This window comes from Chanodichthys erythropterus, chromosome 17 (genome assembly GCF_024489055.1).
Source record: "Chanodichthys erythropterus isolate Z2021 chromosome 17, ASM2448905v1, whole genome shotgun sequence".
NCBI lineage: Eukaryota > Metazoa > Chordata > Actinopteri > Cypriniformes > Xenocyprididae > Chanodichthys > Chanodichthys erythropterus.
Window position 1 is genome coordinate 30,167,937 of NC_090237.1, and position 19,131 is coordinate 30,187,067.

The following is a 19,131-nucleotide window of genomic DNA, read 5'->3' on the forward strand; positions in this document are numbered from 1 at the left end:
ACTGTTCCCTGTTCGGCTTTCACACCTGACTGTGACTGATGGGATTCTCCGTACCCCCCTGACCCACCACACAATTAAATATCTGAGCCCTCACTCACCGGGACGAATTAAAGTCCCAAATTACCCTCGCCACTGTTTTTTATCTCGGTCACAGACTGTCCCTCTGCGTCTTTCGTTTCCAGTGGTTTTGATAAATGTTTGTGCTTTGTTAAGGTAAAATGAATTAGGAGAGACGAGGGAATTGTTTTGCAATCTATACCGCAAACCGAAAGGAAAGAAGGGCGTATGTAACCCAACGCATGTAGGTGGGTTGACATTAGGTTGTAGGTTTCTATTGTGATGTAGTGTTCACCAGTAGAATTTGAGGTATTGTTTTGGGTGGAACTCTGAGTGGAATTATATTTTAACAACACGGTTGTACACGATTATGCTCAGTGCTGGGCGTAACGTATTACAAGTAGCTTGAGTTATGTAATCAGATTACTTTTTCAAGTAACTAAAGTAACGCATTACTTTTTCAGTCTACAAAAAAATATTGAAGTTACTTTTTCAAGTAAGTAACACAAGTTACTTTTTCACATTTATTGACTGATAGCTCTCCTGTCCCCAGCACCAGAAATAAAGTGAAAAACATCAGTCTCAGAAATATAACTACATTTCTGTTCATTTTGGAAACTAGATACACAGAGAATCGTGTAAAACACAACAATCTCGCACCTGGTAGTGCTGTATTGATTGGCAGCCACCTCCATGCTAATTATTGCTAATGACAAAATCGGCCGTGCAGCGCTTGATTTGCATGTGCAAACACTAGAGTCGTGTCACAGTTATCTGCTGTGATGGAAGCATGTGCTAATCAGGATGATGGACTCTGAGAGGTCGTAATTTCAGTCTAGGGATTTGTGTCTTCGTTGTTCTGCATTGTTCTACTGCTAGTTAGTAAAAATAGTGACCTACTCAAGTGCTGTGTTTGATTGCATGGATCGGTTTTGTGTAGATGGCAACATAATGATAAGAGGGAATTTGTGATTTGTAAAAAAAACAGCTATGAGAACTGTTACCAAATCTCATAGATAATAAGAGATATTAAAATTAAGTTTGCCAACAAAGCTTTGGATGTATGCATCTAATTGTTATTTGTCAAAAGTGGTGGCTGCACTAGACTTTATGATCCATGATTTATGATTCAGGAGATGCAGGAGAGCAAACAGTGGGGTCCTAAAGTCTGAGACCACTAGTGAATAAGGTCTCATTAAGTTCCACATATTTGTGTAAAACCTGATGATCATGCATGATTTGAGAATGATCTTGTGCTTCAATGTGTAACCACTCCGGTTCTACTTGCACTGCTCCGAGCAGGATTTGAACCGGCATTGGAGGCGGGTGCACTAACAAGGACACTAAAAACAAAACAAAAAAGTCTCTAGTGCGCCTCTTGAGGCCAGGTGAGTGAAGTTTACTCACACAGCTCTTAGTAGCTAGCCTTCGTTAAACCACCCCCCTAAACCTCACTCCCATTCGGGTCACGGCACCAATGTCACCCCTTCGGATCTACTCGCATGGCTCCAAGCGGGATTCAAACCCACTGTATAATTTTCAGTAGGTTTGAAGAGCTGCAGGAAACTAGTTTGGTAGCATATGTAATGTATTTGTGTATGATTTTAATCTTTTATTATTCATTCAAAACAGAAGCTCTAGAGTGGAATCTGAAGTAATTTCATGCTATAGCCTTGTGTAACCAACCTAAAAAGTTGCTGCCAATGGAATTTAGCTGATGATTCATTCATGGTGTAAATGAAAATTCAAAAGAATAAATAAATAAAAATAAAATTTTAATTCCTAACCATGGCCAATCTCAAATCACTTACCAGAGTGTTCTGTGGTTTAAACATCAAATGGTTTTAATTTATTCAGGCTTTCTCTGAATACCTAGGAGTAGTCCAGAGAGAGGTCAGACTTGTGAGGAAATCCCAGACGTCCTGAACTGTTGTAGAGGAAATTAAAGCGAGATAGAGTTAAGAAAGAGATGAGAGAGAGAGAGTGGGGTTGACTGGGATAGCCAGTATTGTTTCCATCTGATCCTTTATCAAGATAAATGGTGAGACCGTGAGGTCCTGTAATTCATTTAAACCTTAAATAATCACTGGCCTTATGTCCAAACCAGTTTTACTCACCAAAAAGTACACATTTACATTCAGTTTTAAAACATGAAGCATATATATATGTTATGGTATGTAGGTCGAGAGACGAGGCAGATACGGATTTCCACAAATATGTACTCTTTACTTCAATAAACAAAGGCAGGAACACCAACATACATATGTACACAACAAAGAACCGACAAGGAGTGAATGGAGTGAGTGCAATATAAAGGGTGTGTTAATGAGAGAGTCCAGGTGCAGGTGATCCGTGATGATGGGGAGATGACGAGGGAAGTGAGTGCAGGTGTGGAGAACAGGAGGATACTGGGAAATGGAGTCCAGGGGAACAAGGGATCTGTAACAATATATAATATGCTTTATATATAAATGCTGTGGTTGTCAGAATGATTAAAATAATTTACTGCATAAAATACAGTAAACATGTAAACATGTTTACATTTTACTATTTTAAACTAAAAACAAATAAACAAACAAACTTATAAATCCAAACGTATCTTTAACATATACTGATAACCACTATAATAACACAGGTTGTTAAAGAAAAAGCCATTATGATGAATCAGAATTCATCACAGTTAGAAGAAGAAACATAATTATTAAAATGGGAGAAAAAAACAAATGTCTCACATGGAATTCTGAGAATGTCAGTTTACAGATTTCCACTATAAATTATAATTTTGTTCTGGTACATTTAACAGTATTTTACTGTAGAAATACATGAAATGTTAGCTCTATTAGAGTTAACCAATTAACAGTTTTTACTGTAGCATTTTACATTCTTTTACAGTTACAATTACAATCATGTGTTACAGTACAGGCTATTACTATACTGCATGTGAATTAAAGGGCGTTTACTAGACAAGTTCGTTCATGATTACATTTGCAATATAGAATGGCCTCTTTGGCTTTTATATCTGTTTCTACTTAATACAAATATTAAGACACAAATTTGCTTTGAAAATGGTATTTTATTAAGCAAATTCATTAAGTGCCAACCTTGCATGCTTTGCATTTGACCGTATCTATAATGAAACAATCATAATAGACGTTGGGTATTTTCTACAAACAAACTCTTGATTCTGTCACTCCTTTACAAGAAATCTTGCCTGCATAAATTCCTCATCTCACATGTCTCTGCATTTCAATGTCAAAAGTCAAGTCCATCAGGAGCAAAATGGTCTGACCTTTTTTTTAGGTGCACGGTACCTCCGCTTCCTTTGGGTTCCCTCACCAGATGGTCCACAGACAAAAACCGGTGGAGGGTCCTGATAGATGATTTGGGTTGATAAGATTACACAGCCATAATTGGCCAAATGAGTTGACAGCGATAGGCGCTTGATTGGTTTAGGTGGAAACAAATGAAGGTCTGGAGCATGTGGCAGAGCGCTGGTTGCCATTGTGGCATGGGAGATGATGGAGAGAAGGTTGCAAGGAGAGGAAAAGGAGGGATAATTTGATGTAGGAGGTGGTTTTGTTCACGTGTGCGAGTGTGTTTGCCTTCAGCAGAGCTTGGATGAAAAGCTTGCCCTTGTAATGACAAAGATTTTATTCAACCATATGAATGCTAATCTCAGGTTATTTCTCGTGATTGACAGCATGCTGTAATTTCGCTGCTTTTAAGCTCTTTTGAAAGCCTTTGTTGAAGCAATTTGCATTTTTAAAATTTGATGTAACGAGAATGCCTAATACGTTTCATTTTGTTTTATTCCTCTTTGGTTTGATTGGTTGGCTAAGGGTAGGAATTAATGTGGACATTTTCAACCATATAAACACAAGTCATGAGTAGGTCCACATAGAATTTCACCATTTTATTGCACACTTCCTTCAATAATTGTAGTGGAATTGAGAATACTACATAATTATTGTGGTCACAGATTCAGTGCATGCTCATTATTGACATCAGTCTGGTTGATTTTTTCTTTTATGCATTGTTTTCTTTGAAACATATTCACATAAGCATCTTTAATTTTGCTCATCATTGTGCATGAAAGAGAAGAGCATTTCCGTATAATGCATGTTGGTCGGATTTGAATCTCTGGTCGTACTCTTCCCTCACACTTGCTGTGGTCACCCCCACTCCATCGTCAGCTTATGAAGTGTCTCTCAGGCTTGGGTAAACATCTCTTCTTTTTTAATTAAAATAAATCCACTTTCAGCCAATATTTAGCACCCTACAGGGACAGGGCTACCTTTCAAGATATGGGGATACAGTGGATAGATTTAGAATGGAGATATATAACAAGAGGGAGACTGAGATACGGAGGGAGAAATTGAGTTCTTTCATCTAGCCGTAAAGCAGAGACATGCATTGTTTATAGATGTGTAGAAAAGCATTCTCAAAGCGATGCCACCTGGGCCTACTATTCTTTAGATTGGTTTATTATATATAAACACTGCTGAACATGCGAAACAGAATGTGGCTCAGGCATACATATTGTTTAATGCTATTTTCCTATTCACATGCATCTTTCTACTGTGATTTTTCATTTATTTCTGCTTTCAAGATACATGTAACTGGTTCTACTATACCCACCCTGAGTGGGATTCGAACCGTTGTCTCTATCATCAGCCGCTGGTGCACCTCTCGAGGCCAGGGGAGTAAGTTGTGTACTCACCCAGCTCTTACTAGCTTGCCTCTGTTTCACTCACTCCCTGAACCTCACTCCCATCCGGGTCACGGCACCAAATGTAACCGGTCCTACTCGACCCACTCTGAGCGGGATTTAAACCAGCGTCTCCAGGCATGGGGGGCGGGCACACTGACAAGGACGCCAAAGACCGTAGTCTCTATCATTAGCTGCTGGAGCGCCTCTTGAGGCCAGGGGTGTGAGGTTTACTTGCTCAGCTCTTACTAGATTGCTTCTGTTTCTCTCACTCCCTGAACCTCACTCCCATCCGGGTCATGGCACTAAATGTGACTGGACCTACTCAACCCACTCCGAGTGGGATTCGAACCGGCAGGTCCACCGCCTCTTGAGGTCGTGGTAGTGAGGTTTACTCACCTAGCTCTTACAAGCTGACTCCGTTACATACACTCACACAGTGAAAACTATCTATAAACAATGTAAATTTAATCCATTCTTGCTGATTTAAAATGTTTATATATGAAAATACGTATTAAATAAATCATATAGTGGCTGCTTATTGGCTCAACAATAGTAATATAGTAATAGTCACATAGTAATAGTCTTGGCAAGAAGCACTGACAGACACTAAAACAAACATTTAAGCTAACTATTTCTTGTTCATTAATCTAACAGGAACTTTGTGCCTTTTCAATCCCTGTACATACAATTGACGTGACCTCACATCATAGGAGCGATTCAATTGCGTACCATTCTAAAGCAGCTACCTGCATTGCTAGTGGTCAGGCCGACAAAGGAATAAACTATCAAGAAGATCGCTGGATCTGGCTCGTTGACAGCACTCACCGCAAACGAAATGTTGCAGCAGCAAAAAACTTGCAAGCTCCAACATGCCGCCTCACAAACAAACAGAAGTGGTGGAAAATGCTTCTGTGAGTCAAAGCTATCATTATGTACCTACTGAGAGCTCTCTTTTAAAAGAAGCTCTGTGATGACACTGCAAAGGTGTATGTGTGTGTGAAATGCAGCAGGAGTTTGGAGTGTGAGCGAGAGCAGTTGAAAGAAGGGGATGAGAGAAGAACAGATATTTGTTTTTCAGTGTCTGTTTTTGAATGATTTCCACAGAAGGGCTTTTATTTTGCTTTGATGTCAGAAATCAGTTTGAAAGCGGGGGATTCCAGCATCCCGCTCGCGCAGGGAATCCGGCCCCTGTGCTGCCTGCACAAGTCCAATCGCTCTTCTGAGGAGTCAGGCCTTGTTTGATGATTTTACAGGTCTGCCTTTTTTATCGGTCCCAGTGCCTCAGGTTTGACTGCTATTGATTCAAGGTTTCACGCTGAATTCAAAGCGTCTTTTATTCCAGATATGGTTGAATTCAATTAAACGACACGCTTTAACTAGGACTATAAATCTGAGATAATGTGCACAATGTAGTTTTGCTGCAAAAAAAGGTCAATTTTGTGTCCGGTTTGAAGTTTCTTTCATCTATATATATATATATATATATATATATATTTATATATATATATATATATATATATATATATATATATATATATATATATCAATGAACACAAAAACTATTTACAAAATGTTGACAAGAAAAGGTTTAATATAACATGTGTTTAACTTATAACATGAAAGTAAGGTTAATAATATAACTTAGAGAACAACATTTTCAGTTTTACTCAAACTAGGGTGATGCAAAAATGAGTACACCCCACTGAAAGTCTCTGGAGCAAAGCTAAATTTTAAACTACAAATGTCTAATTTAACAAGAATTCAACCACAGGTGAGTCTAATTATTCATTACACAGGTGTCCAGCAGACAGTTGACTATAAAAGGGTGTTAAAACCCCTTCCCATTTCATGCTGTCAGCAATGGCACCACATGGAAGAGAAATGTCACAAGACCTGAGAAAGAAAATCATTTCTTTACACCAGAAAGGTGAAGGCTACAAGAAGATCAGCAAAGCTTTACTTATCAGTCAGAATACTGTAGCAAAAGTGGTACAAAAAAAAGATGGAACTGCAACCATCTCACAGAGACGTCCAGGTCGTCCACTGAAGTTAACACCTCGACAGGAGCATCTTCTGATGAGAAGGGTTGAAGAAAATTGGCATGCAAGTTCACTGCAGTTATCTAAAACCAAACTGAGTGAATATTTCCTGTGACACAATACGGTGTACACTGCAGAGGAATGGCATGCATGGGTGCCGTCCACAAAAGCCTCCTCTCCTAAAGTCCAGGCACAAAAAAGCCCACCTAGAGTTTTCCAGGGCCCATGCTGACAAAGATGAAGACTACTGGGACTCCTTATGTGGGGCTGCATGAGTGCTGCTGGTGTTGGGAGCTGCGTTTCATTGATGGCATCATGAATTCACAGATGTACTGCTCTAATACTGAAAGAGAAGATGCTACCATCACTCCGAGCCCTTGGTTGATGTGCACTTTTCCAACATAACAATGATCCTAAACGCACATCTAAGGCCACTGTTGGATTTCTGAAGAAGATCAGGGTGAAAGTGATTCAGTGGCTCCTGATCTGAACCCAATCGAACAGCTATGGGGAATTCTGTTGAGCATCACTCTCCATCCAGCATCCAGTCTCTAAAAGAGGTCATTGTTGAAGAATGGAAAAAGCTAGATGTTGCAAAATGTCGCCAACTTGTTCATTCCATGCCTAGAAGATTCGGTGCTGTCATTAAAAATGGAGGCCAGACAAAGTATTAGATGTAGTAGTGTTTGTTGTGGGGTGTACTCATTTTTGCATCACCCTAATATGAGTAAAACTGAAAAATGTGTAATCTAAGTTATATTATTAACCTTACTTTCATGTTATAATTATATTAAACTTAGTCTTGTCAACATTTTGGAAATTGTTTTTGTGTTCATTGAGATATTGTTTAAAATGTTACTTTTCAAAGGGGGTGTACTCATTTATGCTCAGCACTGTATATATAGAGAGAAAGAGTTTTTTGTTTTTTTTTACTACAGCAACAGTAAATCTCTAACTATGAAAGGATTTCATGAATTTTCATAAGGGTGGAAAGCCCTACTAACCTGCAGCAAAGAAGGTTAGTAATATTCATATGGAAATGATAGAATCAAACAAATGTAAACATTTAAGTTATAAAACCCCATACTGATATACTAATAATCTGAATTTGCTGTTTACTGCATTGGAATGTGTTGATTGGCTCGTTTGGATTGCTTGATTGATATCTTGTTACGGTTAACATGCTTACAAATTGTTTTTTATTTCCTCTGGTGTATTATATTTGGAACTATGGAAGCTCAAGAGCTCTTTGTCTGATTCGACCTTGTGTTTTACTGTAACCATTAGGGGGCGCTAAAGATTCGTCTTCACAAAGTAGGTGGATTAAAGCAGCCAGGCGGCATCCAGCGCGTCCACGCTCTGATGGAGATACAGACACAAGCCGTGCCCCTGTGCAGCTGAGCTGCGCTGCATTTCACAGCATTTATTCACTCTGACAGACACTCGCTCTCAAATTAAATAAAAATAATTTCTAACTAATACTGCCTATATAACATCAAGTGAAGGTTATGAAAAGAAAAACAAAAACAAAACATTTATTTATTTTTAATAATGCAAAGCAATGCCATACACATTTCCCTTTAAAATTACTTTTAACGTCAGTGTGTAAGTTAATTCCCTCTCAGGAAATGAGATTTGTGTGTTTGACCTCCCCGGTATTATCCACCTAATGCAGGACAGCCCATCAAATTTTAATGAAACCAATTATACAGTCTTAGAGCTGAAGCTGGAAGATGATATTACATATATAATCTACATCTATCTATCTATCTATCTATCTATCTATCTATCTATCTATCTATCTATCTATCTATCTATCTATCTATCTATCTATCTATCTATCTATCTATCTATCTATCTATCTATCTATCTATCATCATCTATATATCATCTATCTAATATGCATAAAATATTTCATTTTTAAATTGTATTTAAATGAGCTTATGAAACTATTTAAATATGAAACAAAGTAACACAAAATTATATTCGAATTAATATTTAATAGATTTTGTGATCATACATATTTATTTACATTTATTAAAAAAAAAAACAAAAAAAAAACATTCAAATTAATTAAAGTGTATATATTCTCACTATCATGCTCGATAAGTATCACTGGTGACCTGATGCATTGGTGTGGTGCCGTTTGGGTCAACTTTGTGGATAACACCACGGAAAGCTGTGAGCCAAGATCGCAGCGAAGCTTTGAGCGCTCCCCTGCCACCTCTGCCCACAGCATCCTCCTCCTCCTCCTCCTTCTCTACTACCAGCACCACTCCTCCCGCTCTCCTCCCCCTCGCTGTTTCCTCCTCCAGCATGAGCGTCAGTCTTGGCTCGGCCCGGGAGCTGTGCGCACAGGGGTGTCAGTTATGGAGCTGTAGGAGCGCTGCGGAGCTCTCGCCCTTCCCAAGACTCATCACATTCACTCTGCTGTAAACTCGCAGAGCGATTGCACGGGGCCAGCGCCACCCCGATCCATTTACGCTGGATTTAACGGCGCTCCACGGAACTTTGGAGCGGCTTTCTGAACGCGGAATATAGAGTGTAATGAAACGAAAGGAAATCTTCACACTTTAATAAACAGCGGAGAGAATCGTGGAAGCGAGCTGCAAGGTGCTTCAGAAGCTCCTGAAGGAACCGGAGCGCGCAACATTTCCACGCGCGCGTTTGGACAGATCGCGTGCTCGCCGCCCGTTCTGGCTCGGTTCTGCTGGTTTCTAGTCCTGTTAAGGCAGAAATCAAAAGCACTAAGGCATGGTATAACGCACGGGCTGACAGACACTAGTTCAACCCTCACTGGTGCGCGTGGATCTCGTTCCTCATCCAGATAAACACCATGAGCCCAGCGAATACTCAACTGACATTTCAGCTGGATCTGAGCGGCTACTGAGAGTTCCTACGTACTCCAAATATTGAAAGAGGAGAAACTTGTCCAGTGTTTGAGAACTGAGGTGTGGAGTGGATGTGGACTATGACAGAATGAGTCCCCTAATACACCTTTTACTCTGTGGATTAGTATACTTTAACCAAGTGGATGGTGAGTTACTTTTTTGATCCACTCTAATAGAAAGCTATAACTTCAGAGAAGAGAGTTTTATGAGATTTTGCTGTTCACGTATTCCTTTGCTGAATGCATAATTTAACTTTATATACCTGACCTAGTTATTCTTTTTTGTGGATACAGCAATATATATATAATATGTCAAGAGTTTGGGATATTATTTTGGCCATTTTACTGGCATAACATGGTAATGTAAAATTAGTTTTATTCTGAATTAGAATATTACATTGCTGTGCATATGTTTGTGGAAAATTATTTTTATTTGGGTACGCAAACTTGTTTGGTGTAATTAGTCATAAAACATGTTAGTTCTATGTCATGTTTATACCTTTAGTGTTGAAGCAGTGTGGTTAGATGCCAAAGTGCTTTCCACAGCAGGTGCCACAGTCGCAGCAGTCTCAGAATGTGGGGTGACACCTGCTGTGAAAAGCACCAGTGGATGCGCAAGGCGTGGCGCAAAGATTGCACATATGGACCCCAAATGAGAAACATAGGGTTGGAGAATGACAAACTGATCATTTTCTTTTTTATTTGTTTTTGCAAAGAATTGCCAAACAAAATGAGATGAGACGTGTCGTCAGATCAGCCCAAGTGTAGGAAACAATTACACTAGACACAATAGTCTGCACTGAGCTTTCAGAATGGATATTAACTTCTGAACTGGTGTTAGTAGTTGCATATCTCTGTGTTCGGACTTATTAAATCCTCTTGCTTAGCCCACTATGCCTTTTAAAACATTACATAAGGATTATTATTATTCCAGTAAAACTAACATAGGCTTACATGCTTTATGTAATATTCGAAACATCATTTTTACCATCTGTTCATATCTTTTCTCTGCATTTCCTAAGCTTCCTAAACTGCTCAGTTCTGTTGTATCTATCAAGACCGTAACAGAGTTTGGATAGCCAATCACTTTTCTGATATTTAATAGTCAAGTAATGGACATTTAACACCTAATCAGGTGTTGGCTTTTTAATTAATCACTAATGAGGATATTGTTAGTGGAGTGAAACGAATGACTTCTGATGTAGTCAGATTGGTCTGTCCATCTGATATAAGGGAATACAGTTAATATACTTAATTATAGTTTACGATGCGGAGATAAGGTGAACTGCACTAGAAGTTGGCGTGGGTTGTATTTAGAATCTTTTCATGACATGAACAGTTAATATTTGTCTTCAAAACAGTCACATACACATTACATTAGCTGTGTCAAGAGCGTCTTTGTGTGAAAGCCCCGTTTCACACTTAACGGTGTTTGCTTGGGTTTTTGTTTGAGCTATTTAAGAAGAATAAGGCCTGTAGATGTTGCAGTGACTGATGAGGGGCTGAGTCAGGCTTCAGCTTCTGCTTTTGTCCTTCCAGCTTCTGCACTTGCTGTTTGTCTCCTGTTTTTGTCCCTGTATCTACCATGGAGCCTGCTAGTCTAGCCCAATTCAGCTCAGAAACTCCCTGTCCTTCCCCATTTCTGTTGCGCCCCAGCTGCCGGTTGCTAGGCACTGGTTGAAGGCATGGCCCTTCGTTTTTGGAGGGTAAGAGGGGTGTAGGTCTTTCTGGAAGAGCCCATGAATCACCCCGGCGAACCATTTGCCCCATAACCCTCCTCTCTCCCTGCCCGACTGGCCTGTGAGAGGTAATCCGCCTGTTTTGGTGGAAGGAGGAGCCGGTTTTGAGGAGCAGCCCTCTCCAAGCAGACAAAAAGGCTGTGGAGATGCATTCAGAAAAGGCTGTGTTTGTAACAAAGCTGTCCTGGGATTGAATGACCGTAGTCATTTGGTTCTGTTCAGGGCTGGGGTGATTAATGCTGCTCAGGGAGGGAGGGATGAGAATGGAGACTTGGGTGAGGAGGAGTTTTGGGGCTCAGGGTTAGCGAGAATGGGACAAACCTGAGGTGGTTCTTGTTTTGATTCTGAATCTAACTGACTAGATGTTTTAGGAGATCATTAGTGAGGTGTGCTTGTACGATTAGACTGTATTTGCATAGCAAACCTAAAATAGGTGAAAAATCGCAGACTTTGAAGGAAGGACCTGAGCCGTATCTAGTTTGGGGTGGGCTCTTGTCACTTGTTTCTTCAGAAAATGTAAAATCCTAGTTGGTTTTCTAAGAAGAAATGCTTATAGGCTGCAGTATTTTTGTCCTTGAAGCTGTAAGTTCAATGCTCTTGTCCCTACGTTCCCACGTCCCAGTTTTGTGCTATTATCCTGGGCCTGATCCTTCAGTTAACTTTGCTGCTTTTAGAAGTGCATTGATAACTCTGAGAGTAGAGAACAAGATGATGCCCCACTCCCAAGCTCCCCTGGTGGAGGTGAAGAGACGCGCACCTGCCTGCCAGCGGTCCCTCGTGGCTCTGACGACGCTGCTCTATCTGTCTGCACACTGAAGCTTCAGTTCTGCAGCGTCAGGAGAAAACTAAAACCCAGACTAGAGTGTATCCGTGTGTCTGGCAGCAAGGGGAAGGAGAAGGATATAACTGTAGGTAATACAGTATTTGCAACAAAACATCCGTGTTGGAAACCAAAGGAACATTTAATTGCTCAGAGGTTTCATTGCTGTCCTGGAGAAATAATCAAGATGTTGAAGGAATCTAATTTGTGATATTTTTTATATTGGAAGCTTTGATTTCTTAAATGCGTAGTGTGTACCAATTACATGAACAGGCTTGATATAATTGAATGGGAGCTGTAACTAAAGTTGCACTTGCGAGGTGGGTCTGATCTAGGGTATCTCTATGAATGCTGAGTTTAAATGGAATTGTTCTGCACTAGTTGGCTAGGCTGTAATGCATCGCTGTCATAATTGTGCCTCATTTTCGAAGAGCAGTCTGCGGTAATGACGCGTACACAGTTCGAAACCACAAAGCAGCCACACTGGAGTCAGAGAGTGTTTGTGCATGTAAAGATGTGTGACTGTTTCTCAGTTTAGTGCTCAGATTAAAACAAGGATGGGCTCTTGGAGAAAGAATGTGACGGATAGCTGGAGCGAAAGGAGAGATGATGGGCGAGCAGAGAGAGAGAGCGGAGGGTGTAGGGAATCTATAATGAGGGTTAAAGTCGGGGGTCAGCGTGTGGGCACTTTGCTGACATTGTTGTAGTATCAGGCAGTAAGAGCATTGAGTATCTCAGCATGGGAAGCCGGATAGTGTTACACCACTGCTGCTATACTTAAAATATCACTTAAACACTCTAAACCTGCCTCTTCCTCTGAGAACCAGCCAAATCCGTCTCATAATTGATAATTACTTCCTATGCGAGCAAAAAACGCTAAGTCACGCCGAACTGAGACTGTTTCAGCCTCGGGAAGCGCGATGAAAAGAGGATGAAACGTATTTCTCTTGTTCACAGTTTTTGTTGACAATATGGATTCACACTACCAATGACTGTAAACAGAAGCTCGGATGAATGACATTTAAAGGCGGCTGTTGAATCGGGACTGCGGTGCAATGCGTATTTTTGTAGTTTCTATGAATGAAAATGTCACAAGCAGCACAAAGTGAGGAGATTATATACATTAGAGTCAGAAAAAAGCTTTGGGGGGATGATACCAAAGCGTTTTCATCTGCATGGCTTGCTCTCAGTCAAGCATGCCAATGACATTTTGTAGAAAGAGGATGCGGTGGTGTGAGACTCAGAGCGAGGACCATTTTCTTTTGTTGGATGTTATTTGTTCTTGGGATTAGAAAATGACTTGATGTGACAGTTTTATATAATTTTTTGGCCTAAATTTGTCTTTTACAATTTTGTCTTTTTGGTCCCTCAAGCTAACCATTTAGATGTGGTTATAATAAGAACACTTTTAGAATTTACACTCACTCTCAGTTTGTAACTTTATAACTTTCTGAAGACTCTACTGTCATTTTTTGCCAATTAACAGAGACCACTGACAAGATCAGTATATACAAATTGTAAACTCTTTGCTCTGCACGTGCACTGACTGATAAAACCCTATTGAGTTGCAAGTCTCACACATGGATTGCTTCCTAAAAAGTGGAGCAAGCCTGTCAAGTGAGCTTTTTTATTTGAAGTCCCAATGAAATCAGTTTCCAGACTTTTACTACATGTGTTAGCTTTGATGCATGCTGCTGTACTCTTAGAAGCTGAAGGTATGCAGATTTTTTCTCTTCCAGGATAATGGACCAAAAAATATTGACTCATATTGTTTGCATATTCCAATTATATCCAATTAAATGCCTAAATCAGCCAGCCAGTCGGCTAATTGCCTAATTGTGTAAAAATCAGAAGAACTCTGGACTTGTTGAGCCAATTCATTGGGATTTAATGCGAATGAACAAACGGGAATGAGCCAAGTGTCAGATTTTCCCTTAGTGAAGCACTGGGCACACACTTTCCCTAGGTGCCTAGACCCAGACTGCCAGTCAGAAAGGAAACTACAGTGCGATAAGTGTTAAGGCCGGAACACACCAAGCCGACGGCGACGAACTAGTGGCGACGAAAGCAGACTGCGGGGTCGGCTGGCGTCGGCTGGCGTCGGCAGCGTCTGGGTCCAAAGTTGCCCTGACACACCAAGCCGACGTTCGACAGCCGACGGCCAAATAGCACGTCCGTTCTGCGCCTGCGTGAGATGAAATGCCTTTCCATGCCAGCAGGTGGCAGTAGTTTGTGTTCGTTGCTATGGTTCGTTGCTAGGGAGACCGGAAGAGCTACAGGGATACAAAACATAAACAAAGGTGCATGAAAAACCAGTTCTCGCTCATCACATACGGATTCGTGTTATTTCAAAAATGTCCGACACGTTGCAAATGGCACTGGCTTTGTCAGCCCTTGGTCTTTTGCTTGTGGAAGAGGAAAAGAAGAAGCGGATGAGAAAAATACGGAGAAAGCGCACTAAATGGGTGAAACCATGGATACTCCAGAGACAGGCCCAAGGTGCTTTCCCGAACCTGTGTCGAGAGCTCGAGTTACAGGAAACTTGTGGTTTTAAAAATTTCGCCGGGCTTTTTCCCACTCAATTTCACATGTTAAAAGAACTTATTAGTCCAATCATACAGAGAACAAACACGAACTACCGGGATTGTATCTCCGTGGGGGAACGTCTGATGATTACACTACGGTTCTTGGCAACAGGTAAGGTTATTCGTTGTTTGAACATTTCATTAAAACACCTTTTCAGTTGTGTTTATTTTGGTGTATTATGAAGCATTATAAAAGTGAAAAGAATTTTATTATTTTGTATCCAGTTGTAGCCTACTTTAAAAAGACACAATGTATAAAACATTATTATGGTTGTTTGTAGCACAATGTCTTTAATAACTGATAAAAAAAATATTTGCTTTAATGTAGTGTAGTACAAATGCATTAAAAGTGTTAGATTTGACTCTGTAAAAGGTGTGGAAAATTAATAGTGGAGTTATGTGTTTGTAATCTTTGCAGGAGAAAGCTTCAAGAGCCTTTCTTACCAATTCCGGGTGGGAATGTCCACAATTCAGCAATTTGTTCCTGAAACCTGTGCAGCAATCTACCAAGTCTTAAAAGAGAAATACCTAAAGGTATACATGTATCTGTTTAATGTTTTTTTGTTTTAGCCCAAAAATGAGCAATTTTTTTGATCTCTCAGATATTGTTTTAGGAGGCCTCTGATGTAGAAATTAAAGATTTTTCAGTTTTTTTACATTTTAATAAGGGTAATTTTAGGGTCTTATATTGTAGTAGATAAACTGAAAGAATAGACAGGATGGTAGACCATGTGTCGAGGGCAGAGATCTAAGTATTATCCATCAAATTATAATTTCAATGCAAATAAAATTCCACTACTACATTCAAACAATACAGTCTGGCTGGCCTATTATGCTCTCTACTTATCATACTAAAAGAACACATTCATCCCCCCAGAGCACTTACAGGTTCATATTCAAGACCATTCATACCTGTCCCTGAACAATGCAACAGGCATCTCCCCCAAAATCCAAAACATAAAGAGCCTAATGCTGACCTATAAACACTTCTTCAACCCAATAGCATTGTGAGGACGAACAATAGAACCCATTAACTATGTAAATGTGATCTTGAGAGAAAAAAACATTTGCAGGCATTTTTTTTTAAATTTTTGAAAGTGATGTTGTAATTCTGCAGAAGTGGGCTTTGCAGGGTTAATTCAAGAATGTCAAAATCACTGAGTTATTAATGGTCTGACGAGTTAAACTAATTTCTTTTTAATTATATTGTTTTTTAGTGCCCAGACACAGTGGAAGAGTGGCAGCAAGTAGCCGTTGGATTCCAGAATCAGTGGCATTTCCCAAATTGCCTGGGTGCTCTGGATGGAAAGCACATTAACATTCGTCCCCCTCCAGGATCTGGATCTAAATTCTTCAACTACAAGCATACATTCTCAATAGTGCTTATGGCACTGGTAGACAGCAACTACAGATTTCTGTATGTTGATGTGGGCTGCAACGGGCGCATTTCAGATGGTGGAGTGTTTGGGGGATGCTCATTGCAGGATGCCTTGGAGAAAAGAACATCCAACATTCCTGCACCTGCACCACTTCCTGAATCAGACCAGCTGGCCCCTTACTGCATTGTGGCTGATGAGGCATTCCCCTTAAAGGAATACCTCATGAAGCCATACCCGAACCGCAAGCTGTCTGTAGAGCAACGCATATTCAATTACAGACTTTCGCGAGCTCGAAGGGTGGTTGAAAATGCATTTGGCATCCTGGCAAATCGTTTTCGCGTCCTACTAACCACCATTAATATTCAAAGCACTGCCAAAGTGGAGGACATTGTTTTGTCTTGCTGTGCTCTGCACAACTTTCTGCGCAAAGAGTGCTGTGAAGTGTACATGGCAGGAATCGACCAGGAAGAACAAGATCATGACACTGTCCCTGGAAGATGGAGAGAAGACCCTGGCCTACAGCAGGCCTCTCTGCCACGCACAACCAACAGTACAACACACGCCAAACAGCTCAGGGATAAACTGTGCCAGTACTTTAATTCGGACACCGGTGCAGTGCCCTTTCAGTGGGGCAAAATATAAGCATGTAGCAAACTTGTTTCTTTCCCTTGACCTTGGTTTATGTTTTATAACAATGGTGTGAATTTGCAAAATAAAGTTTATATTTTTACATCATTGTGTTTTGTGATTTTTTTTTTACATAAAGAACAGTGAAGTACCTTTACACAAAGTCAGTGTTTTATTTTCAAATGTGCAAAAATAGCATTAAGGTAATTTACAGAAAAATATCAACAGTTGGTATTTAAAATAAATAAAATGTACAGAAATATAAACTTTGCATAAGTACTCTAATATAACGTACAACTAAGCGTGACATATTTACTAAATGCTACAATATCTGTTTACAATTTTGCTACATAAAAAATTACAAGTGTGTATACTGATTGGAAGATGCATCCAGTGCATGGTTGTGGCCCACTGAATATTTGAAAATGCAATTATCAACCTCATGCTGGAAATGTGGCAGTAGATGTGGTGGCAAATTCCGCATTCTGTGTTCAAGATTTTTGCAGTAAGCTGAGATGGCATCATTGGTGTTTTCCTGTGATGCCAACTTTTCCAGAGTTTTGCCGATGGTGCGCATCAAGTTTGTGGATTCCTCGCTGGAGGATTCGTCTTGCATCTTCCTGCGCTTCCCTGGAGGCTTTGGTTTTATGTTGGAGCTTTGCAAATGGTCCTTTCTCATGGCTGTGGACTCAGTTCCACAGATGGTGGATTCAGCCAAGGGTGTACTTGACCGTAGGTCAGCATCACTGAAGCTGGGGTCTTCATGGGTGCCAGTCCAGGTGTCACTGTTGGTACCATCTGAGGGTGAACAGGAATCACTATCAGCCGCAGGTTCCTTAAAAAACATAAGATACAAATGTGACAAGTTAATGTAATGGCTTGACTTAATATGCGGAGTTACTTGTGAATAGACTCTTTTAAAGAAGCACTTGCCATCTTACAAAAGCAAAATGTTTATTTTATTCTGAAATTAAACAATAAATAAATAAATAAATATAAATATATTTGTTTATTTACCATGATCATTAGATTTGAAGTGCTCTCCTTCCTTTTTGTGTGAGGCTCTAGAAACTGCAGGCGGTTCAGGATCCATTGCTGCCTGCCAGTCTTCTGAGCTCCAGAACTTCCTGAGGGTCCTTGTTTCTTATAACGCATGTATTGGGTTCGCAATGAATCCCACCGCTTCTTGAGCTCTTTTCTGAGGGACAAAGTAAAATTTTGTAAGCATTAAGTGTTATGGCTGCTTATTTTGTCACTTTAATGAGTATTTGTTATGCCAACAAATGTTACTTTTTGCTGTATTGTTAATTATATTATTAACAATTTGATTAACTTTAATATTATTATGAAATATGAGATGCTAGCACAGCACATATTAATTACTGTCTGTTTCCATAAACAAACTTAGTTTGGTACACACAAAACACTAAAATGGTTATATTAGTTTTACTATGGACTATTGAACAATTACAAACAAGCTTTCTCAATTGCCAAAAAGGAAATCTTACCTGATATGACGAGTTTATTTTCGATCTCACGCCACAGTTCAGCTTTCAGCACACGGTTGACATAACATTTTTCCGTAATGTCATACAAACCCGGCCTTTCCTGGATCATGTTGATCAATTCGTCTTCACTTGCCTCGTTCCAGATAGCCATGTCTTTCACGTACCTAAGGTAAACAATGTGTGTTCCCTCTTGACTTCGTCGTTTACTTGCTTCGTCACTTCCGTTTTTCTTTTCTCATGCACTGGTTCGCTAGCTGAACAGCCAATCAGAATGATCATATGGCCCGACGGCCCGACGAGGTCCAACGCCGATTCAACATTTCGAATCGGCCGAAACAAAGCCGACGAGGACCAACTTCAGCCGACGGTGCAGAACACACCGAGGAAACTTAGTCGGCCGACGAAGAAAAACTGCCCGACGGCCGACCGTCGGCTTGGTGTGTTCCGGCCTTTAGGGACAATTTTTTCTGGCTAGAGATTGTTGTTTGGAGATGGTGGCCTGGCCTTTATCCTTCTTTCCATTTGACAGTCAACATACTCTGCTGAACACTGTTTTTTTACAATACACTAACTCCTTCAGTCCACAAAGTTATGTTTGAGAAAGTGTCATTTGCTCTTTCATCCATTGGCTTCACCTTGCCCTCGTTTAGTTGTCTCTCGGCAGCTCTTAGATAAGAAAGGATCTGTGTCAAGGCTGAATGACTCAACACAACACAAACAGATAAGAAGAACACACAGAGAGAGGGGTGAAGAATTTAAATGAAATTCAGCTAACA

General features: G+C 40.2%; 2 protein-coding genes across 6 annotated transcripts in view; one reads left to right on the top strand and one right to left on the bottom strand.

The window, feature by feature from the left end:
* The first annotated feature begins 9,177 nt into the window (after positions 1-9,177).
* Positions 9,178-19,131, top strand: part of robo2 (roundabout, axon guidance receptor, homolog 2 (Drosophila)) — a 218,848-nt gene continuing 208,894 nt past the window's right edge. For all 5 annotated transcript variants that reach the window (XM_067364676.1, XM_067364680.1, XM_067364678.1 and 2 more), the window contains exon 1: positions 9,178-9,844. In XM_067364676.1, the coding sequence (XP_067220777.1) occupies positions 9,787-9,844 (58 nt within the window). In that variant the 5' untranslated portion in view covers positions 9,178-9,786. The remainder of the gene's footprint in view (positions 9,845-19,131) is intronic.
* Positions 17,161-18,506, bottom strand: LOC137005155 (uncharacterized). Its single transcript, XM_067365963.1, has 3 exons — positions 18,442-18,506; positions 17,865-18,045; positions 17,161-17,682 (listed from the first exon to the last, which is right to left on the bottom strand). The coding sequence occupies exons 1-3, from the start codon at positions 18,504-18,506 to the stop codon at positions 17,206-17,208; spliced, it is 723 nt and encodes a 240-aa protein (XP_067222064.1). The 3' UTR covers positions 17,161-17,205.